At 47.2% G+C, this 16,659-nt stretch overlaps 2 protein-coding genes across 5 annotated transcripts in view; one reads left to right on the forward strand and one right to left on the reverse strand.

Annotated features, from left to right (window-relative positions):
- Positions 1–15,399, forward strand: part of NLRC3 (NLR family CARD domain containing 3) — a 29,521-nt gene extending 14,122 nt beyond the window's left edge. Inside the window, exons 7-18 of the mRNA XM_058157546.1 lie at positions 311–394; positions 1,389–1,472; positions 1,923–2,006; positions 3,059–3,142; positions 5,234–5,317; positions 6,720–6,803; positions 8,071–8,154; positions 9,772–9,855; positions 12,059–12,142; positions 12,461–12,544; positions 13,777–13,860; positions 15,106–15,399. Of these exons, the coding sequence (XP_058013529.1) occupies positions 311–394; positions 1,389–1,472; positions 1,923–2,006; positions 3,059–3,142; positions 5,234–5,317; positions 6,720–6,803; positions 8,071–8,154; positions 9,772–9,855; positions 12,059–12,142; positions 12,461–12,544; positions 13,777–13,860; positions 15,106–15,196 (1,015 nt within the window). The 3' untranslated portion in view covers positions 15,197–15,399. The remainder of the gene's footprint in view (positions 1–310; positions 395–1,388; positions 1,473–1,922; positions 2,007–3,058; positions 3,143–5,233; positions 5,318–6,719; positions 6,804–8,070; positions 8,155–9,771; positions 9,856–12,058; positions 12,143–12,460; positions 12,545–13,776; positions 13,861–15,105) is intronic.
- A 148-nt stretch (positions 15,400–15,547) lies between these two features.
- CLUAP1 (clusterin associated protein 1) overlaps positions 15,548–16,659 on the reverse strand; it is a 57,730-nt gene continuing 56,618 nt past the window's right edge. For all 4 annotated transcript variants that reach the window (XM_058157551.1, XM_058157549.1, XM_058157547.1 and 1 more), the window contains one exon: positions 15,548–16,256. In XM_058157551.1, coding sequence (XP_058013534.1) covers positions 16,104–16,256 — 153 coding nt within the window. In that variant the 3' untranslated portion in view covers positions 15,548–16,103. The remainder of the gene's footprint in view (positions 16,257–16,659) is intronic.

A 16,659-nucleotide genomic window follows, 5' to 3' on the forward strand; every position in this document is an offset into this window, starting at 1 on the left:
GGTCAGGATCGAACTGCTGGCAGCGAGCAGTGAGTTAGCCTGCAATACTGTGCCACCACGGCTCCACAGCTCTGTGAAGGTTGTTCAGTGGGAGAACGGTTTGTAAGCCACTATTTTCAGCAGAGTAGTGACTTTGCATGGTTCCTAACTTAGAATTTAGAATAGAATAGAGCTGGAAGGGACCTCGGAGGCCTTCTAGTCCAGCCCCTCCTCCCTGCTCAAGTAGGGGAACCTCTAAACCACTGAATGGCTGTATGTTGAGGACTGCCTGGATCCTTGACCTTCTGACAAGGCCATTCTGTTTCTCCAGCCTCCAGAGCAACCTGATCAAGGACAAAGGGGCAGCAGGCCTGGCCGAGGTGCTCACCAGCAACCAAACACTGATGACGCTGCAGTGAGTTTGTCCCATCGTTGCCACATGGCATTGTTTGTACCCGGTCCCTTCCCGGGAAACAACTGGTGTTCCAGGCTGTCGGCTACTTTTCGGTTTAGGCCAGGGGTGTCAAACTGGATTTCTTCAAGGACTGGATCAGCATTGTAGTTCTTTGTGGGCCGCTGACGGGGGATGGGGGGGTAGGCGGGACCGACACCTCCTGTAGCATCCTGCCGGCCAAAACAGCTAGCTAGAAATAGGTGAATGGATGGATAGACAGACAAACAGAGACAGATATAGAGATGATAGACAGACAGATAAATAAATAAATAGAAGAGATGGATGGATGGATAGATGATAGATAGATAGACAGACAGACACATATAGATGATAGATAAATAGAAGAGATAGCTAGCTAGCTAGCTAGAGATGGATGGATGGATGGATGGATGGATAGATAGATAGATCTATGTATATTAGATAGATAGATAGATAGATAGATAGATAGATAGATAGATAGATAGATAGATAGATAGAGACAGACATAGATTATATTATTATCTATCGACAGATAAATAGAAGAGATGGATGGATGGATGGATGGATGGATGGATGGATGGATGGATGGATGGATGGATGGATATATATATATATATATATATATATATATATATATATATATATAGAGAGAGAGAGAGAGAGAGAGAGAGAGAGAGAGAGAGAGAGAGGGAGGGAGGGAGGGAGGGAGGGAGGGAGGGAGGGAGGGAGGGAGGGAGGGAGAGGGACAGACACACAGAGACAGACAGACAGACAAATGATGAGAAAGTGAAAGCACGAGAGAAACAGAGTTGATGACATGCCCTTCCTCAAATTAGAAAAGACCCCCTCCTGACCCTAAACATCCGTGGCCCTCCCTTCAAACCGGCCCTCTTCCGAAATAGCGAGTCACTACTTAGAAGGACAGTGCTCCGTGTCTGGATCCATTCATGATGTCCTTTTCCTTCTCCTTTCCCAGCCTCCAGAAGAACGGGGTGGGACCGCAAGGTTCAAAGCAGCTGGCCGAAGCCCTGAAGAGGAACTGGGGGCTCAAGGACCTCATGTGAGGAGTGAGAAACAAGATGCCTCCCCTTAGTCATGGGGTGACAAGAGGGTCGGGGCAGGAGTCATTAACCATTGATGGTGGCCATTCGTAAGATGTATATATCTAGTTGCCAACAGGCCTGGGGACTCCAGAGAGGGATGGAGCCCATCAAGCGACTTATTTGATTGATCATTGTTGCCAAAGGGATGGTGGGGTTATTGCTTTTTTTTTTTTATTGAGTTTTTATTTTTATAAGCTGCCCGGAGATACTAAGAGTTAGTTGGGCAGCCACATAAATTTTCTTAAATAAATAGATCTCTTTTCTCCCTTTGCGGGATGATAACTCAGATGGAATGGAAACCAAGTCTATGAGAACATAAATTTATAATCGTTTGTTAAAAGTGTCATTCTGCAGATTTAAATCAATCGGTGACTTATAGACTTCCGTTGATTGCTCTTTCTTTATAGTTTGTCGGGAAATTGTGTTGGCGACTTGGGTGCGGCAGCGTTGGCTGAAGGACTAAGGTTGAATCTCACCCTTCTAACCCTGGAGTAAGTGGCTCATCCTGCTGGTTTCTATCTATTGGGGTGACTTTTTCTCTGTCTTGGAAAGAGACTAGAGTCAATTTGGTCTAGCGGTTAAAGCACCAGCCCAGAAAACAGGAGACTGGGAGTTCTAGTCCTGCCTTAGCCATGAAAGCCAGCTGGCTGACTTTGGGTCAATCACCAGGCGACCGGGATTTCTAGTCCCGCTTTAGCCATGAAAGCCAGCTGGCTGACTTAGGGTCAATCACCAGGCGACCGGGAGTTCTAGTCCTGCCTTAGCCATGAAAGCCAGCTGGCTGACTTTGGGCCAATCACCAGGCGACCGGGATTTCTAGTCCTGCCTTAGCCATGAAAGCCAGCTGGCTGACTTTGGGCCAGTCACCAGGCGACCGAGTTCTAGTCCTGCCTTAGCCATGAAAGCCAGCTGGCTGACTTTGGGCCAATCACCAGGCGACTGGGAGTTCTAGTCCCGCCTTAGCCATGAAAGCCAGCTGGCTGACTTTGGGCCAGTCACCAGGCGACCGGGAGTTCTAGTCCTGCCTTAGCCATGAAAGCCAGCTGGCTGACTTTGGGCCAGTCACCAGGCGACCGGGAGTTCTAGTCCTGCCTTAGCCATGAAAGCCAGCTGGCTGACTTTGGGCCAATCACCAGGTGACTGGGAGTTCTAATCCCGTTTTAGCCATGAAAGCCAGCTGGCTGACTTTGGGTCAGTCATTCTCTCTCACCCCAACTCACCTCACAGGGTGGTTGTTGTGGGGAAAATAGAAGGAAGATGTGTTAAATATGTTCGCCACTTCAGGTTGTTTGTAAAAATAAAGGTGGGATATCAATATCTATAATTTGAGACTAGACTTTCCGTTGCTAAGCAAGGCAGTTGTTAAGTGAATCATGGTCAATTTTAAGCCCACCCCTTTTTTTTTGGCCAGGCTTATTAAGTTAATCACTGCAATTCTTACGTGAAAAAAACAACAACTTCAAACACAACAGGAAGAATACGATTAAGAAGCGACCTAGCTAGGGCACCTTTCTCATTTTCCTGGGTTTTATATCTGTTTCAGCCTCCAGAGCAATTCCATCAGCGACACCGGAGTGACGGCACTCACACGCGCTCTCTGCTGCAACCAAGGTCTCACCAGCCTCAAGTAGGTCCATATTGCGGTGCGCCCAGTGCTAACTCCTATGAAGTCTTCTGACCTTTGCCTACAATTCTAAAAGGAGGAATATTTAGAATATACCGTTGGCTGTGACTGTTAACCACATTGGCCAAAGTCAACAGGGGTAATCCTACAGACTTGCATTTGCAAGGTCCTTGGTGCTCTCTGAGCTTGGCAGTTTTCTGGCAGAAATTTCATTACTGGCACTGATGATGTTACCTAGCTTGGTAATGAAATCTCAGTGTTGTGTCTGCACCTCCCGAGCTGGCGCTGCTGCCAGAAAGTGACTTGGAAAGTGAGGAGGAAGGGCTGTCAGGACTTACCTCAGGAGCACCGGCTCCCTGGCTCAGCTCCAGGAGCCAGAAGCAGGCCAGGTGGAAGAAATAATGAGGGCCTCCATCCTCTGACTCTTTCCCCCCCCCCAGGCCACGCCTGCAGACCCAGCTGACAGCAATCAGGCTTGGTTGAATCCTAGGTTTCGTAGGCAGGAGAGGAGGGAACAACAGAAGCAAGGGTGGGGCAGGCCTAGGAAGTGCTGAGTCATGGAGCCACACCCCACAGGATATAAAAGGCAGCCAGAGCTGCTGTGTCTCTTTGTAACAGGCAAATCCACTGATTGACTAGAGCTGAAGTTTGTGACTCACCAGCGTCGTGGAAGATAACAAGGGTTCTTGGCAGACGTTGGCTCTTTTGCCGCCAGAGCTGATAGTGCCAGCTAATTAAGCCATCATTTGGACGGAGGTGGAGGAGGACAGAACAGTCTGCAAGAAAACCACCAAGCTCAGAGAGCACCAAAGACCCCACAGTTCAAGTCTGAATTATTGTCGTGTCCCACTCCTCCGCTGACGGCCGGGTCAGGGAAATCCAAATCAGGCGTGTCTCTGCAGCTCTGCCAAAGTCCTAGCAAAGTTCTCAAGGCAGGCAGGAGACCAGAAAGTGATTTCAGCAAGATAAGGTAGACTTTGCCTGACTCAGAGAATGCCAGAAAGCAGATCCTTTATATAGGCCATGGGGTGTGGCTCCATGACTCAGCACTTATCCCGGCCTGCCCCTCCCTTCCTTCTGTTGACGCCGCTTATCAATTCTCCTGAAGTGAGGGTCACTCCAGTCTGCAGCTGTTGGTAATTGACCTTCCTCAGGCTCACATGCTGTGGGGGAGGGGGAGGGGTCTAGTTGCTCCGTTTGCCTGGGCATGGAGCCAGGGCTGGGGGCTGGAGGCACTTCTTCTTCCTCAGCCTGTCTGGGCATGGAGCCAGGGCTGGGGCCGGGAGGCATGCTAGGACATTTCTCAGCGTTCGGAAGCAGATAAGAAGGCCCCGGCTGCGGGGAAAGCGGACGAGGCACAACAATTATAAACCTTCTCTTCTATCGGCACACTTACACTTACAGTATTATACCTCCCCAAAGATTATCAGATGCTCGGGATATCTGGATGATTCATCTCTCATGTTCACTTCTTCATATTTTAGTTGGGGGAGGGGGGGTGTAAATAAAACAATTAGCTATTAAATCATCCCAAAAGTGAATTGTAAGCAGGGGTGAGATTCAGCCGGTTTTGGGGAACGGGATGCTAATTTTAGCCTGGTTCGCTGAACGGGTAGTTGCAAGGACTGGCTGGCCATGCTCACCCCGCCCTGCCCCTCTCAGGAGTTTCCACATGGCCCATTTTGGATGCCAGGTAAGTGCAGGGCCCATGCGGAGGCTTTGAAAGGGTGAAAAATGGGCCTCCTGGAAGTCTAGAAATGGCCCCGTTTCCGGCCTCTGGAGGGCCTCTGGAGCCCAGGGGATGCTGTTTTCAATTTCCCAGAGGCTCGAGGAAAGCCTCCGGAGCCTGGGGAGGGCGAAAATACTCCCCCACCCCCGCCGTGGTGCTGGAGGCTGAGTAGACCACGCCCACCATGACCGCGCCCACCCAGCAACCGGTTGCTAAAATTTTTGAATCCCACCCCTGATCGTAAGGATGCAGATTTCCCCATCCTCTTCTATGTTCTTAACTCAGACTGGAGTGTCATACCAAACAAAGGTAGTAAGAAAACACCAATAATGGTTTTTTTCCTTCCTTTTTTTTAAAAAAAAAAGTCTACGGGAAAACTCCATCAGCCAAGAGGGAGCGCAAGCCATCGCCAATGCTCTACGAGCTAATTGCACCCTGAAGAATCTGGAGTGAGTCCCTTCCATGTTCATCTTCAAATTTCCCATGTCTGTTTGTAATGAAGGGTTGTACTTGCCATGGCCAACTCGCCATGGCCAACTCGCCGCAGCCGACTCGCTGGAGGACAAGAGTTATACTCATATCAAAGAAATCGTGGAATAGAAGCATTAAAGAAAGGATGCAAAAGGAGGGACAGGATGAAGTGCGAATGGCAGAAATTAAAACGATATTTTATTTATTTTAAACAATTAAGTAGAATTGTTGAGCTGTCCTGCAAGCGAGTTGCCCCATGGTGAGTTGGCCATGGTGAGCTGGCTGTAGAAAATTGGCCATGGCGAGTTGGCCTTAGCAAGTTGGCTGTGACAAGTTGTCCCATTCTGTGCACTGTAAATGGAAGACTACCTGTATCGAGGAGGTGTTTCATTGGTTTATTGGGACACTTGATCTTAGGCAGGGCTGGGCTGCTGGGGGTTCGGGAGAACCTCTAGCTAAGATTCTGTGCAGTTTGGAGAACCCCCAAACTCCTGGCTGGCCCGGCCCACCCCTCCCTCCCCTCCCAGGAGTCCCCAAACGTCCCGTTTTGGATGCAGGTAAGTACAGGGTGTGCGCAGAGGCTCAGGGACGGTGAAAAACGGGCCTACCAGAAGTTCAGGAAGGCCTTCTGGCCTCCAGAGTCTGGGGAGACCATTTTTGTCCTCCTGGAGGCTTGGGGAAAGCCTCTGGAACCCAGGGAGGGCAAAAATCTCCCCCCTGCCATGGTGCAGGAGGCTGACTAGGCCACGGCCACCATGACCACGGCCACCCAGCAACCAGGCAGAGAACCCCTTGCTAAAGTTTTTGAAATTTTCTTAGAAATGTATTTCTGAAAAAGATCTATTGCGGGCCTAAACGCAAAGAGCAAAACTTCTGGTAATAGCACCACATTACAACTTTTGGACGCTGGCTATTTAATTATTGCTTTGATATCCCAAAGGTATATCCCAAAAACTATCTGAGCAATATGTCTATGGAGATTCTCAGTCCTCCAGGTCATTTTTTTCAAGAGGCAAACTGGACTTTCTGGTTTTTCTTTGAAGACGTTTCGCTTCTCACCCAAGAAGCTTCTTCAGCTCTGACAGGATGGTGGGTCAGAGCTGAAGAAGCTTCTTGGGTGAGAAGCGAAACGACTTCATAGAAAAACCAGAAAGTCCAGTTTGCCTCTTGAAAAAAATGATCTGGAGGACTGAGAATCTCCATAGACATATTGCTCAGATAGTTTTGAGAGCCACGCTGGTGTCACAATTAAAGCCATGGGGCTAAAAACCAGGAAGCTCTGAGTATATTATATTATTTTGAAATAACCCCCGTGAAGCTAAATCTTCAACGGCATCCATGCAACTTTTTAACCTTCTTTTCTTCGGGCGTTTTTTCTAGCTTGGCAGCCAACTTGCTCCATGACGAAGGGATCCAGGCCATCGCCCAGGCGCTGAAGGAGAACCAAGCCCTCACTTCTCTGCAGTGAGTTGTGGAATTTATGTCAAGGTGGCGTTTGAAGTCTTTCTTGGCGTGGCCTCATCCTGGTTTTTAGGCCTGGGCATCTTCCTGAAATGCAACGCCAAACTCAGGACATCAAGCAGGGATGGAAGCTCCCAAGATGCTCTTGAGTTTCCTACTCCAGGGGATTATAAAAATAGTGGTAGTACTAATACTAGTAGTAATTGTTACTACCGGTTCTGTGGGCGTGACTTGGTGTGCGTGTGGGTGGGGGGATGATGTGACTGGGCGTGGCCAACCTTTTTTTTTTTTTTACTTTTAAAAGCATTTTTTCTACAACCTCTACGGCCGAAGGAAAAAACGCTTTTAAAAGGCTCCTCTGACATAACATAACATAACATAACAACAGAGTTGGAAGGGACCTTGGAGGCCTTCTAGTCCAACCCCCTGCCCAGGCAGGAAACCCTACACCATCTCAGTCAGATGGTTATCCAACATTTTCTTAAAAATTTCCAGGGTTGGAGCATTCACAACTTCTGCAGGCAAGTCGTTCCACTTATTAATTGTTCTGTCAGGAAATTTCTCCTTAGTTCTAAGTTGCTTCTCTCCTTGATTAGTTTCCACTCATTGCTTCTTCTCCTGCCTTCAGGTGCTTTGGAGAATAGCTTGACCCCCAAATCTTCTTTGGGGCAGCCCCTGAGGTATGGGAAGACTGCTATCATGTCTCCCCTACTCCTTCTTTTCATTAAACTAGACATACCGAGTTCCTGCAACCGTTCTTCATACGTTTTAGCCTTCAGTTCCCTAATCCTCTTTGTTGCTCTTCTCTGCACTCTTTCTAGAGTCTCAACATCTTTTTTACATCGTGGCGACGATCCCACCTGAGTTGCCTGATCATCAGAGGCTTTTTTTTCCTTTTAAAAGCATTCCCCCCCACACACACATGACATGGCCAAAATAAATGAGACGCAGTCGTGTGATTTTTTTTTGCCTTCCAATTATATGTCTGGGTGTTACGGGCTCCAGTGCTGGCTTATTAGTCATCTTTGCTGTCCAAGGAATATCCTTGAGCATAGGAGATACTTACCTAAAAGGGACAAAAAGTTGTTTTGACTCTTAAAAAATCAACAACCCCAAAACAATATTTCCTGCATCTTGTACAACTGTAATCCCAAACGTCACTCAAGGAAGGATTTGGGAAAAGGACTTTGGAGAAAAGATGGGGCGTCCATATTCTGAACTGATACTCTCCACATTTGGCTGCCTTTCTAATTTTTCTCTCTTCTTTTAGCCTGCAGTGGAATTTCATTCAGGCCAAAGCTGCTAAGGCCCTGAATCTAGCTTTGCAATGCAACAGGAGCCTGACTATCTTGGAGTAAGTTTTCATCTAAGTCTAACATGAACCGTTTTTTCAATGAATGGGGTGTGTGTGTGTGTGTAATCCACTTTTCTAAAATCTCAGGATTGATGTAGACATGTGAGAATTGGGTTGCAGCAGAATGCTTTGAGATGACTCTGCTTGAATTGCATATTTACTATTTAATCTTAAATAGTATAGAAACTGCCAACCTAGCAGTTTCGAAAGCACGTAAAAATGCAAGTAGAAAAAATAGGGTCCACCTTTGGTGGGAAGGTAACAGCGTTCCGTGCGCTTTTGGCGTTGAGTCATGCCGGCCACATGACCACGGAGACATCTTCAGACAGCACTGGCTCTTCGGCTTTGAAACGGAGATGAGCACTGCCCCCTAGAGTCGGCAACGACTAGCACGTACGTGCGAGGGGAACCTTTACCTTTACCTTCATCTTAAATAGTACATATCCCGTCAATGGCACACGGTGTTCTGACCTAGGCTTCCCAAGAGCATGAAGCAAACTCCCCGTCCCGATAAAATCTCTTTTATTTAGGTTAAAGGGAATTCCTCTCCAGCAAAGTCCTGGCCAACATTCTTGCAAGAGATTTCACAACTACGGACCTTTATCAGGCTTGGAGAGCGGCCAGGCCGATATCCTCCAAACGCCAGGCTGTAGAAGCAATTACTTGGCAAGAAGTCAGGAACAGATCTTCACTCTAATGAATTGAGCTACTTGTCTCCTGCAAGCTCCACTCCCTTTTCGCTTCTTTTTATTCCCTATGGGAGGGACCATTCACTGTCCACTTGTGGCTTTACTCCTGAGTCGGCCCTTGTTCCTTAGCTGTTCCCTTCTCCTGGCAGCTCTGCACATGCACACATCAGGAACAGGCTCCAGCTGTTCTTCTGCCTCACTGATGTCTGACTCCGAAGGCAGTTGATAACTGCCGGATGGCCCTGGCCCCATCTCTGCCTCCGGCGCACAGCACTCATCAGAGCCTTCCCCAGACTCTAGGACTGGCTCATGTTCCTCCCCAACTTCCTCACTGTTTGAGTCTATCACCAGCTCCGCTGGCTGCTGGCAGGCCACAACACACGGTCATTGAGAAAACCTCACCTGCACTTAGTCAGTACAGCCAACCATAAACCAGTGAAACAGGCAGGAGGTTGCACAACACATTAATCCACAAAGCAAAACTAACCAAGGTTTAACAAAACTCACCATGTTTAGTTTGGGGTGAAGGCAGCCATTACAGCACATATGGGTCTGGGTAAGTAGCACCAACTAAGTTGGTGCTACCACGTTGAATCCTCACCCAAAGGCTTCCGTTGAACAGAATGAACAGAAGTGGGTTTGATTGGATTCAAAAGAATTCCTGGCTGGTCAGAAGATGCGAGGTAGCTATATAGGTCGTCTCCCATACGCAAACTTTATGCAAAAACATGGTTAAGATGTTTCCGGTCAATCATCAACATAGTGTTTTTTTTCTCTAATCCAAGAAGTCATTGCCACAATCTTCCATCATCTTCAAAACTGTTCTTCCATTGCGGGTATTGTCAAAACTTTTGAGCCTATAATGGTCAAATCTCCACCAACATTGAGCTGTGAAGTAAACTAGTCCTTTGCATTTATTGTCTCTCAGTTTGCAAGAAAATGCCATTGGGGATGAAGGAACGGCGGCTTTGGCTTCTGCCCTACGGGTGAACTCAACCCTGGAAGCTCTCTAGTAAGTTGCTTTGCTACATACCGTGTTTCCCCGAAAATAACACCCTGTCTTATATTTTTTTGAACCCTGAAATAAGCGCTTGGCCTTATTTTCGGGGAAGTCTTATTATTTTGGGGTGCTTGGAGCAAGACGGGGCTCCTCTTGCCGTCTTACCCGATTTCCAGCTCTGTTCAAGGACTGTTATGTTTAATACAGTGGTGAAATCCAATTTTTTTTACTACTGGTTCTGTAGGCGTGGCTTGGTGGGTGTGGCAGGGGAAGGATATTGCAAAATCTCCATTCCCACCCTACTTTAGGGCCAGCCAGAGATGGTATTTGCCGGTTCTCCAAACTGCTCAAAATTTCCGCTTCCGGTTCTCCGGAACCTGTCAGAACCTGCTGGATTTCACCCCTGGCTTAATAGCTGATGATTTATCTGTTATTCTGTTATTTCCAACACCAAGAAGACTTTAACGAACTACAATTAGATCCCTTCTCTAAAACCTGAGGCCATCAAATCCCAGAAAACCAAACTGGCAGTTTTTTTGTGAATGGAAAAACATCACATTAAAACATTGGATGGGACTTCCGTTTTCCGGAGGAATTTTATAACTGAAAGGACCAACCAGGAACAGAATAGAATAGAATAACAGAGTTGGAAGGGACCTTGGAGGTCTTCTAGTCCAACCCCCTGCTTAGGCAGGAAACCTTACACCAGTTTTGATCTCACCAGCTTCTCCTGGGTGTTTTTATCCTGTTTATATGGAAAGCAGAGAGGACAGGGAGCAGCAGGCCCAAACTATTTTGGACATCAAAATTCAGACTCGTGAAAATTATAACCTTTCCTTCTTTTGACCACTGATCCAACTGAGTTCCTGGATGCTCTGATGAATGGTGGAGTCTTGGTGGTCTCTGAGCTGGATTGTTTTCCTGCAGATGTTTCTTTACCCAACTAGGTAACATCATCAGTACTAGAGAAGGTGGGGTTTCTCCTCGTTTAGAGACAATAGCTTGACTCACTGTATCTCCACCAACCCACACTTCCTCATACTGATGATGCTACTCAGTTTGGTAATGAAGCGTCTTCAAGCCAACCACCAAAGCTCAGAGAACACCAAGGACCCCTCATCTCAACCCTGAGCTACAAATCTTCTTATACCTGGTTTCACTGAAAATAAGACCTCCCTGGATAATAAACCCAATCAGGTTTTTGAATGTGTGTACTAAAATAAGCCCTCCCCTGAAAATAAGCCCTTCCTGAAAATATTTAAACGCATGCGCAGCCGGTCCCCGCCATTTCCTCCAGTTGCTTGCCACGCAAACAACACAAGGTGAGGAGGCGAGGACGGAGGGGGGGAGGGAAGGAAGGGGGGAACATGTCCCATGCACCCCACACGCCCTTATCTAAAGGACGCTCCCACAACCCTAGCCACCGCACCCCTTCTGTCACCATAATGGCCACCGCAAAAGTCGTTAGCAAAGAACGGGAAGTGACGGTGGTGATGGGACATCCGGTCGCAGCGGCATGGCAGGCCCGACAGCATGGTGCCAAGTCCTGGGAAGCATGGCTGGAAGCGTGTGCACAGCCTCAGGGGCGAACAGCTGACGAGCGGCTGTGTCAGCAGCAGCCGTGAGGTGACCCCGCTTGTCGCCTCCTGCACCTCAAAAATAATAAGACCTCCCCGAAAATAAGACCAAAGTGTGTCAAGGTTCCAGAAAAACCTCTTCTGCATAAAAAAAACTCAGAGGCCATTGTTTTCCAGAGTTCTTTACTAGCATGAGGAAACTGGCACACGATGAGTGAAATTCCAAAACTGAATTTCCGGATTCTTTTCCCAGTTATACAAACCCCAAGAGTCCCACCCCCCTGACCCCTTTGATGGTCACATGGTCCCACGTTCTCCCAGTTCATTCAAATATCTTCTTGCCACTCTTCCTGCAGATGTGAACACCATCCGACCTTGACCGCTTGAAGAATGTTACCATACCCCTCAGCCCCCCTTCCTCCCCTCAGGGGAAAATGTGGCAGCGTCTGGAACCTTAAAGTCTAATGTGGTTTCCAGGCCTGACAAAGTGCTTATTTCGGGGTGGGGGGGTGGGGGTGGGGTCAAAAGTAAATAAGACCCTGTTTTATTTTTGGGGAAACACGGTACTGTATTGGTACTTTGCCAAATGGTAGGCTGGCATAGTTGGAGCCCTCTTAAAGGTGTCGATTTGTTTGCAGCCTGCAGGTGGCAGCAATCGGGGTGAGTGGAGCCACAGCCTTGGCCGAAGCGTTGGTCGTCAACAAGAACCTTGCCGTCTTGGAGTAAGCAATCTCATCTTATTTCCCATAAGGAGGGATCTCGTCTCGTGTGAACAACGCAAGGAACTAGAAAGGGGGAAATTATTAATTATAAAATTTTAAAAGATTAAAAACGATCATGGCAGGAGGTGTTTCCGACCAGCGTGTCATTCTGTGTGCATGGATACCACGTGGGGACATTGGGGAAGGGAGTCGTTCCCTGCCTGGATTATGTGGAGTGGGGGGTGTCTCTCACTCTCCCATTTTATCTCAGAGATGGGTGGACTGCTCCATCAACCTGTTAGCCTCCTCCTCCTGATTCTGCCTTACTTCTGATTTCAGCCTTAGAGGAAACTCCATTGGTTTGATGGGAGCCAAGGCTATGGCCCACTCCTTGAAAGTTAACAGCACCCTCCGCAGGTTGAAGTAAGTAGTGCATGTGGGAAAGGCTGCTTGTGAAGAATTCTTACTACCTGCTAGGGGCGTCCCAACCCTTGGCAGCTTTAAATTATGGATGTCAACTTCTAGAATTCCAGAACTTTTAATGACTTGTGAACTTCAACTCTCAAGAATTCCCCACCAGCATGGTTGGTTGGAGGATTCTGGGTGAGGAAGTCCACGAGTCTTCAAGTTGCCAAAGTTGGACACTCTTGCTATATGCTATTGCTCAAAGTGGAAGCCATTTCGGCGGTATCTTGAAGAACTGGTTTCCTAGCTTTGATGGAAAGTTTCAGCTACTAATGTTTAGATCATATATATATATATATATATATATTCTGCTTGGGTCATACTGAAATGGTTTTGCATTTATTATCCAAAGAAAGAAATGGATAGCCTTAAGAGCCTCCTCTAACCAATATCGTACCTATCATCAAGCAGTTGTTAAGATTTGTAAAATACAAGGCTTATCAATATTTCAAAAATGTCTTATCTTTGTTCCTAAACTGGGTGTCTGCAACCTGCTGCTCTGGCTCCCTGTTGGATGATCCCACCACTGTCCAGCCCCGCCCCTCATCCTCCCCTCCCAGTCACTCTCGCGTGTGACTGGGAGGGGAGGATGAGGGGCGAGGCCAGCCAGTGGTGGGATCATCCAACAGGGAGCCACGGTTCTTTGCCCTAATGACCGGCTGGGTAGGTGTGGCTAGGGGGGTCATGTGACTGGTGAGACGTCGAGTTGGCCACGCCCACCGAGGTTTTGTGGCTCCCGGTGTTTTCTTTTCTGCGGGAAACGGGTCCAAATGGCTCTTTGAGTGTTTAAGGTTGCAGACCGCTGTCCTAAACCAATTGGCTGCCTTGAAATGTCTTAAGCTTGTGGAAATGTCTTAAGCTGAAAGCTTAAGGTCAAGGAAACAGGAAATGCAAAGCAGGACTGCTGTTATCGGTGAATTTTTCAAACACGGCTTTAGAGTTGCCTACAACTTTCCTTCAGGCGTACGTCTTGATCGATCCGCAGTATTTGTTTGCCGTTTCTCAGGATCTTTCGTAGAAAATAAAGCTAGAGCAGATACGAGCGGGCACGTGTCAGATCAGACCAAAGACTAAAACACAAATGCAAATGGCAAGAAGTGGGTCCGCTCCACATGCTGAGCGAGAACCAAACAGTGTTAGAACTTCCTGTTTGTGCGTATATAGCCAGATGCTTCCGTCTTTTTGTTCAGTCTCCAGGAGAACTCCTTGGGCATGGATGGGGCCATCTGCATTGCCACGGCACTGACAGGAAGCCACAACCTCACCTACATCAAGTAAGTACCTTTGATGAAGTAGAACAACCTTTCCCGAGGTCATGCCTACTGGAGATGTTGGTCTAGAACCGTGGCATGCAGAGTCCTCTCTGTGGGCATGCATGCCGTTGCCAGCTGGTCTTTGCGGGCGCCGGAAAATGGCCTGCAAATGGCCTGCAAAATGTTCAAAAAACAGACCGTTTTTTGGGGCTGGTTTTGGGCTGTTTTTCGGGTCAAAAACACCCAGAAAAATGGCCTGTAAACAGCCCCAAAATGGCCTGAAAACAGCCTGAAAAATACCCTGAAGATGGCCAGAAAACAGCCCGAAAAATGGCCAAAAACAGACTGTTTGGGGGGCTGCTTTTGGGCTGTTTTTTGGGTCAAAAACACCCAGAAAAATGGTCTGAAAACAGCCCCAAAATGGCTTGAAAATGGTCTGAAAAACAGCCCGAAAAATGTCCTGAAGATGGCTAGAAAACAGCCCCAAAATGGCCCCAAAATGGCCAAAAAACAGGCCAATTTGGGGGCTGGTTTTGGGCCATTTTTGGGGTCAACGCCCAGAAAAATGGCCTGAAAACAGCCAAAAATGACCTGAAAACAGCCTGAAAAACAGTCCAAAAATGTCCTGAAGATCGCCAGAAAACAGCCCAAAAAGTGGCCTGAAAAATGGCCAAAAACCAGGCATGCATGTACTGGCCAGCTGGTCTTCGTGTTTCCCAACGCACACATGCACGTGAATTCCGGTTTGGGCACTGGTCTAGAAGCTCCAGAAGGTCCTTCTGCCATGCTTATGGTGAAGTGAAGATCATATGGAGTTTGGGTTTTTTTAACCAGCAGGTTAGAAAATAATAATTGTTAAGGCCATGCAGGTGGGCCTTAGCTGGCATAATAGACTATAAGCTTAGACATTCTGGACACCTAATGCACAGGTAAGTGTCAACAGAGAAGACCCCAGTGCTTGGAAAAATCAAAGGTACTTGAAAAAGAAGTCAACAGAAAACAAGGTGGCCGATCGTTGCCACCGATGATCCAAGCAAGAGCTCCAAGATGCTATTAGACCTGCTGAAATAATGTTGCTTGGCCAAGAAGACTCAGAAGGGACTGAAGGCCAACCACCATAAGCCAATGGCTGAAAGTAAGCAGTGAAGGTACAACCCACATCTCCTTCCAACCTGGTGCAATTGGATAGCTGATCAGTCTGACCTTGAGCGAAGCCTTTTGTGTCGAAGTGGCCCTCTAAAGCTTCTTCTTTGTTTGTTCCCACAGCTTACTGGGAAATAAAATCGGTGAATCAGGAGCGAAGGTGATTTCTGAGGCCATCCGAGCAAAAACCCCTAGCTGCGTGGTGGAGATATAAAGTCCAGTTGGGACTACGTTGGAGGAAGAGGATGGCGTTTTGCAGGCCTGGATGGATACCTTCCCTGTGCCCATTGACCGAGGGCATGGTGAAAGGATGGAATATCCTTGAAGGCCTGGGATAGACCTGAAGGGGAGATGCAGCCATGAAACTGGGATCAAAGAGAAGCCCGACTCACTCTCAACCAATCATGAGCGTTCTTGATTTTTGCTCCTGAGAGGATACTCGGATTAAGCAGGAGGACCAAAGCTGATTTGAAAGATTGATAGATTGATTTTGGAATGACGTTTCTTGAATTTCTTAACTGGGGTGTGTGTGTGTGCAAAGATACCAGAGCAAAGGCAAGGGAGAGGAGGTGAAGAGCGTTTTATTTGCAAAATGCGGGAATGTTACAGTCAAAATCTGAAGGAAAGAAGATTGTCATTGGCCTAGAGTTGTGAACTAAGGAGATGACAGTACAGAACAAGGTTAATACTTCTTGGCTTGAGCAAAATGGGCTATCCAATACTTCCACGAATCTGAAGAGAGATGCTTCTACAGAAGGGCCAGGGATGGTATTAGAGTTGTATATGATTAATTCGGTTAAAATAAACTCTGTTTTTGCCTAGAGCTATTCCACACACACCCCGCCCCTCCGATGAGGGTTTCTCCTCAATAGACCAACTTGGAATTGGATGTACCAATAGCTTCAAGGACAAATGGGAGTTCAAACAACTGGAGTAGCTCAAAACCCATCAGCTTCTCCTTGGAGGGGGTTTCTACACTTTGCTGAACTGACAATTTTGCCTTGATCTTAGATAAAAATAATAATTATTTACTCTCTTGGACAGCTGGCACTGCCTCAATGTGGCCTTGTCATACGTATAGTCATGGGCAAGTTGCCATTTGTCATCCCTGTTGAGGTTCCTCAGAAATCATTGTCGCTCTCCTCCAGTGGCTCCGGCTTCCTGACTCTCCGATTGGCCTTGGTGGGGGAGATGTCCATGCTATCATCTTCCAAATCATCATCATCGTCATCGTCATCATCATCCAGATCAATTTCACTTTCCTCTGAGTCTTCCTGTAGGAAAAAGTATGCATTGGTTATCTGATTTTTTTTTTTAAAAAAAATACACCCTGGTCTTGAAGAGTTAATATAGATAATATTTATCCATAAGATTGAATGAATACTGTTGCTATCCAGTTAAATAATCTATAGACTCTTCAGTTTATTGTGAATAAAAGCTCTAATTTTAAGGAACAAAGAACTGTGTGAGAGGGGCACAGGGAGGCCTGGAAGAGGATCCTTGTCCCCTCTAAGGCAACCTGCTGTCCTCTAAAAAAATTTGCTTAAAGATACAGTTCCACAGGGAAGGACAATGAAAAAAGGAAATTTTGAGGGGAAAGAAACAGATTTACCGTATATACTCGAATATAAGCCGATCCGAGTATAAGCCGAGGTCCCCAATTTTACCCCAAAAACT

Source organism: Ahaetulla prasina, chromosome 14 (genome assembly GCF_028640845.1).
Source record: "Ahaetulla prasina isolate Xishuangbanna chromosome 14, ASM2864084v1, whole genome shotgun sequence".
In the NCBI taxonomy this organism is placed as follows: Eukaryota; Metazoa; Chordata; class Lepidosauria; order Squamata; family Colubridae; genus Ahaetulla; species Ahaetulla prasina.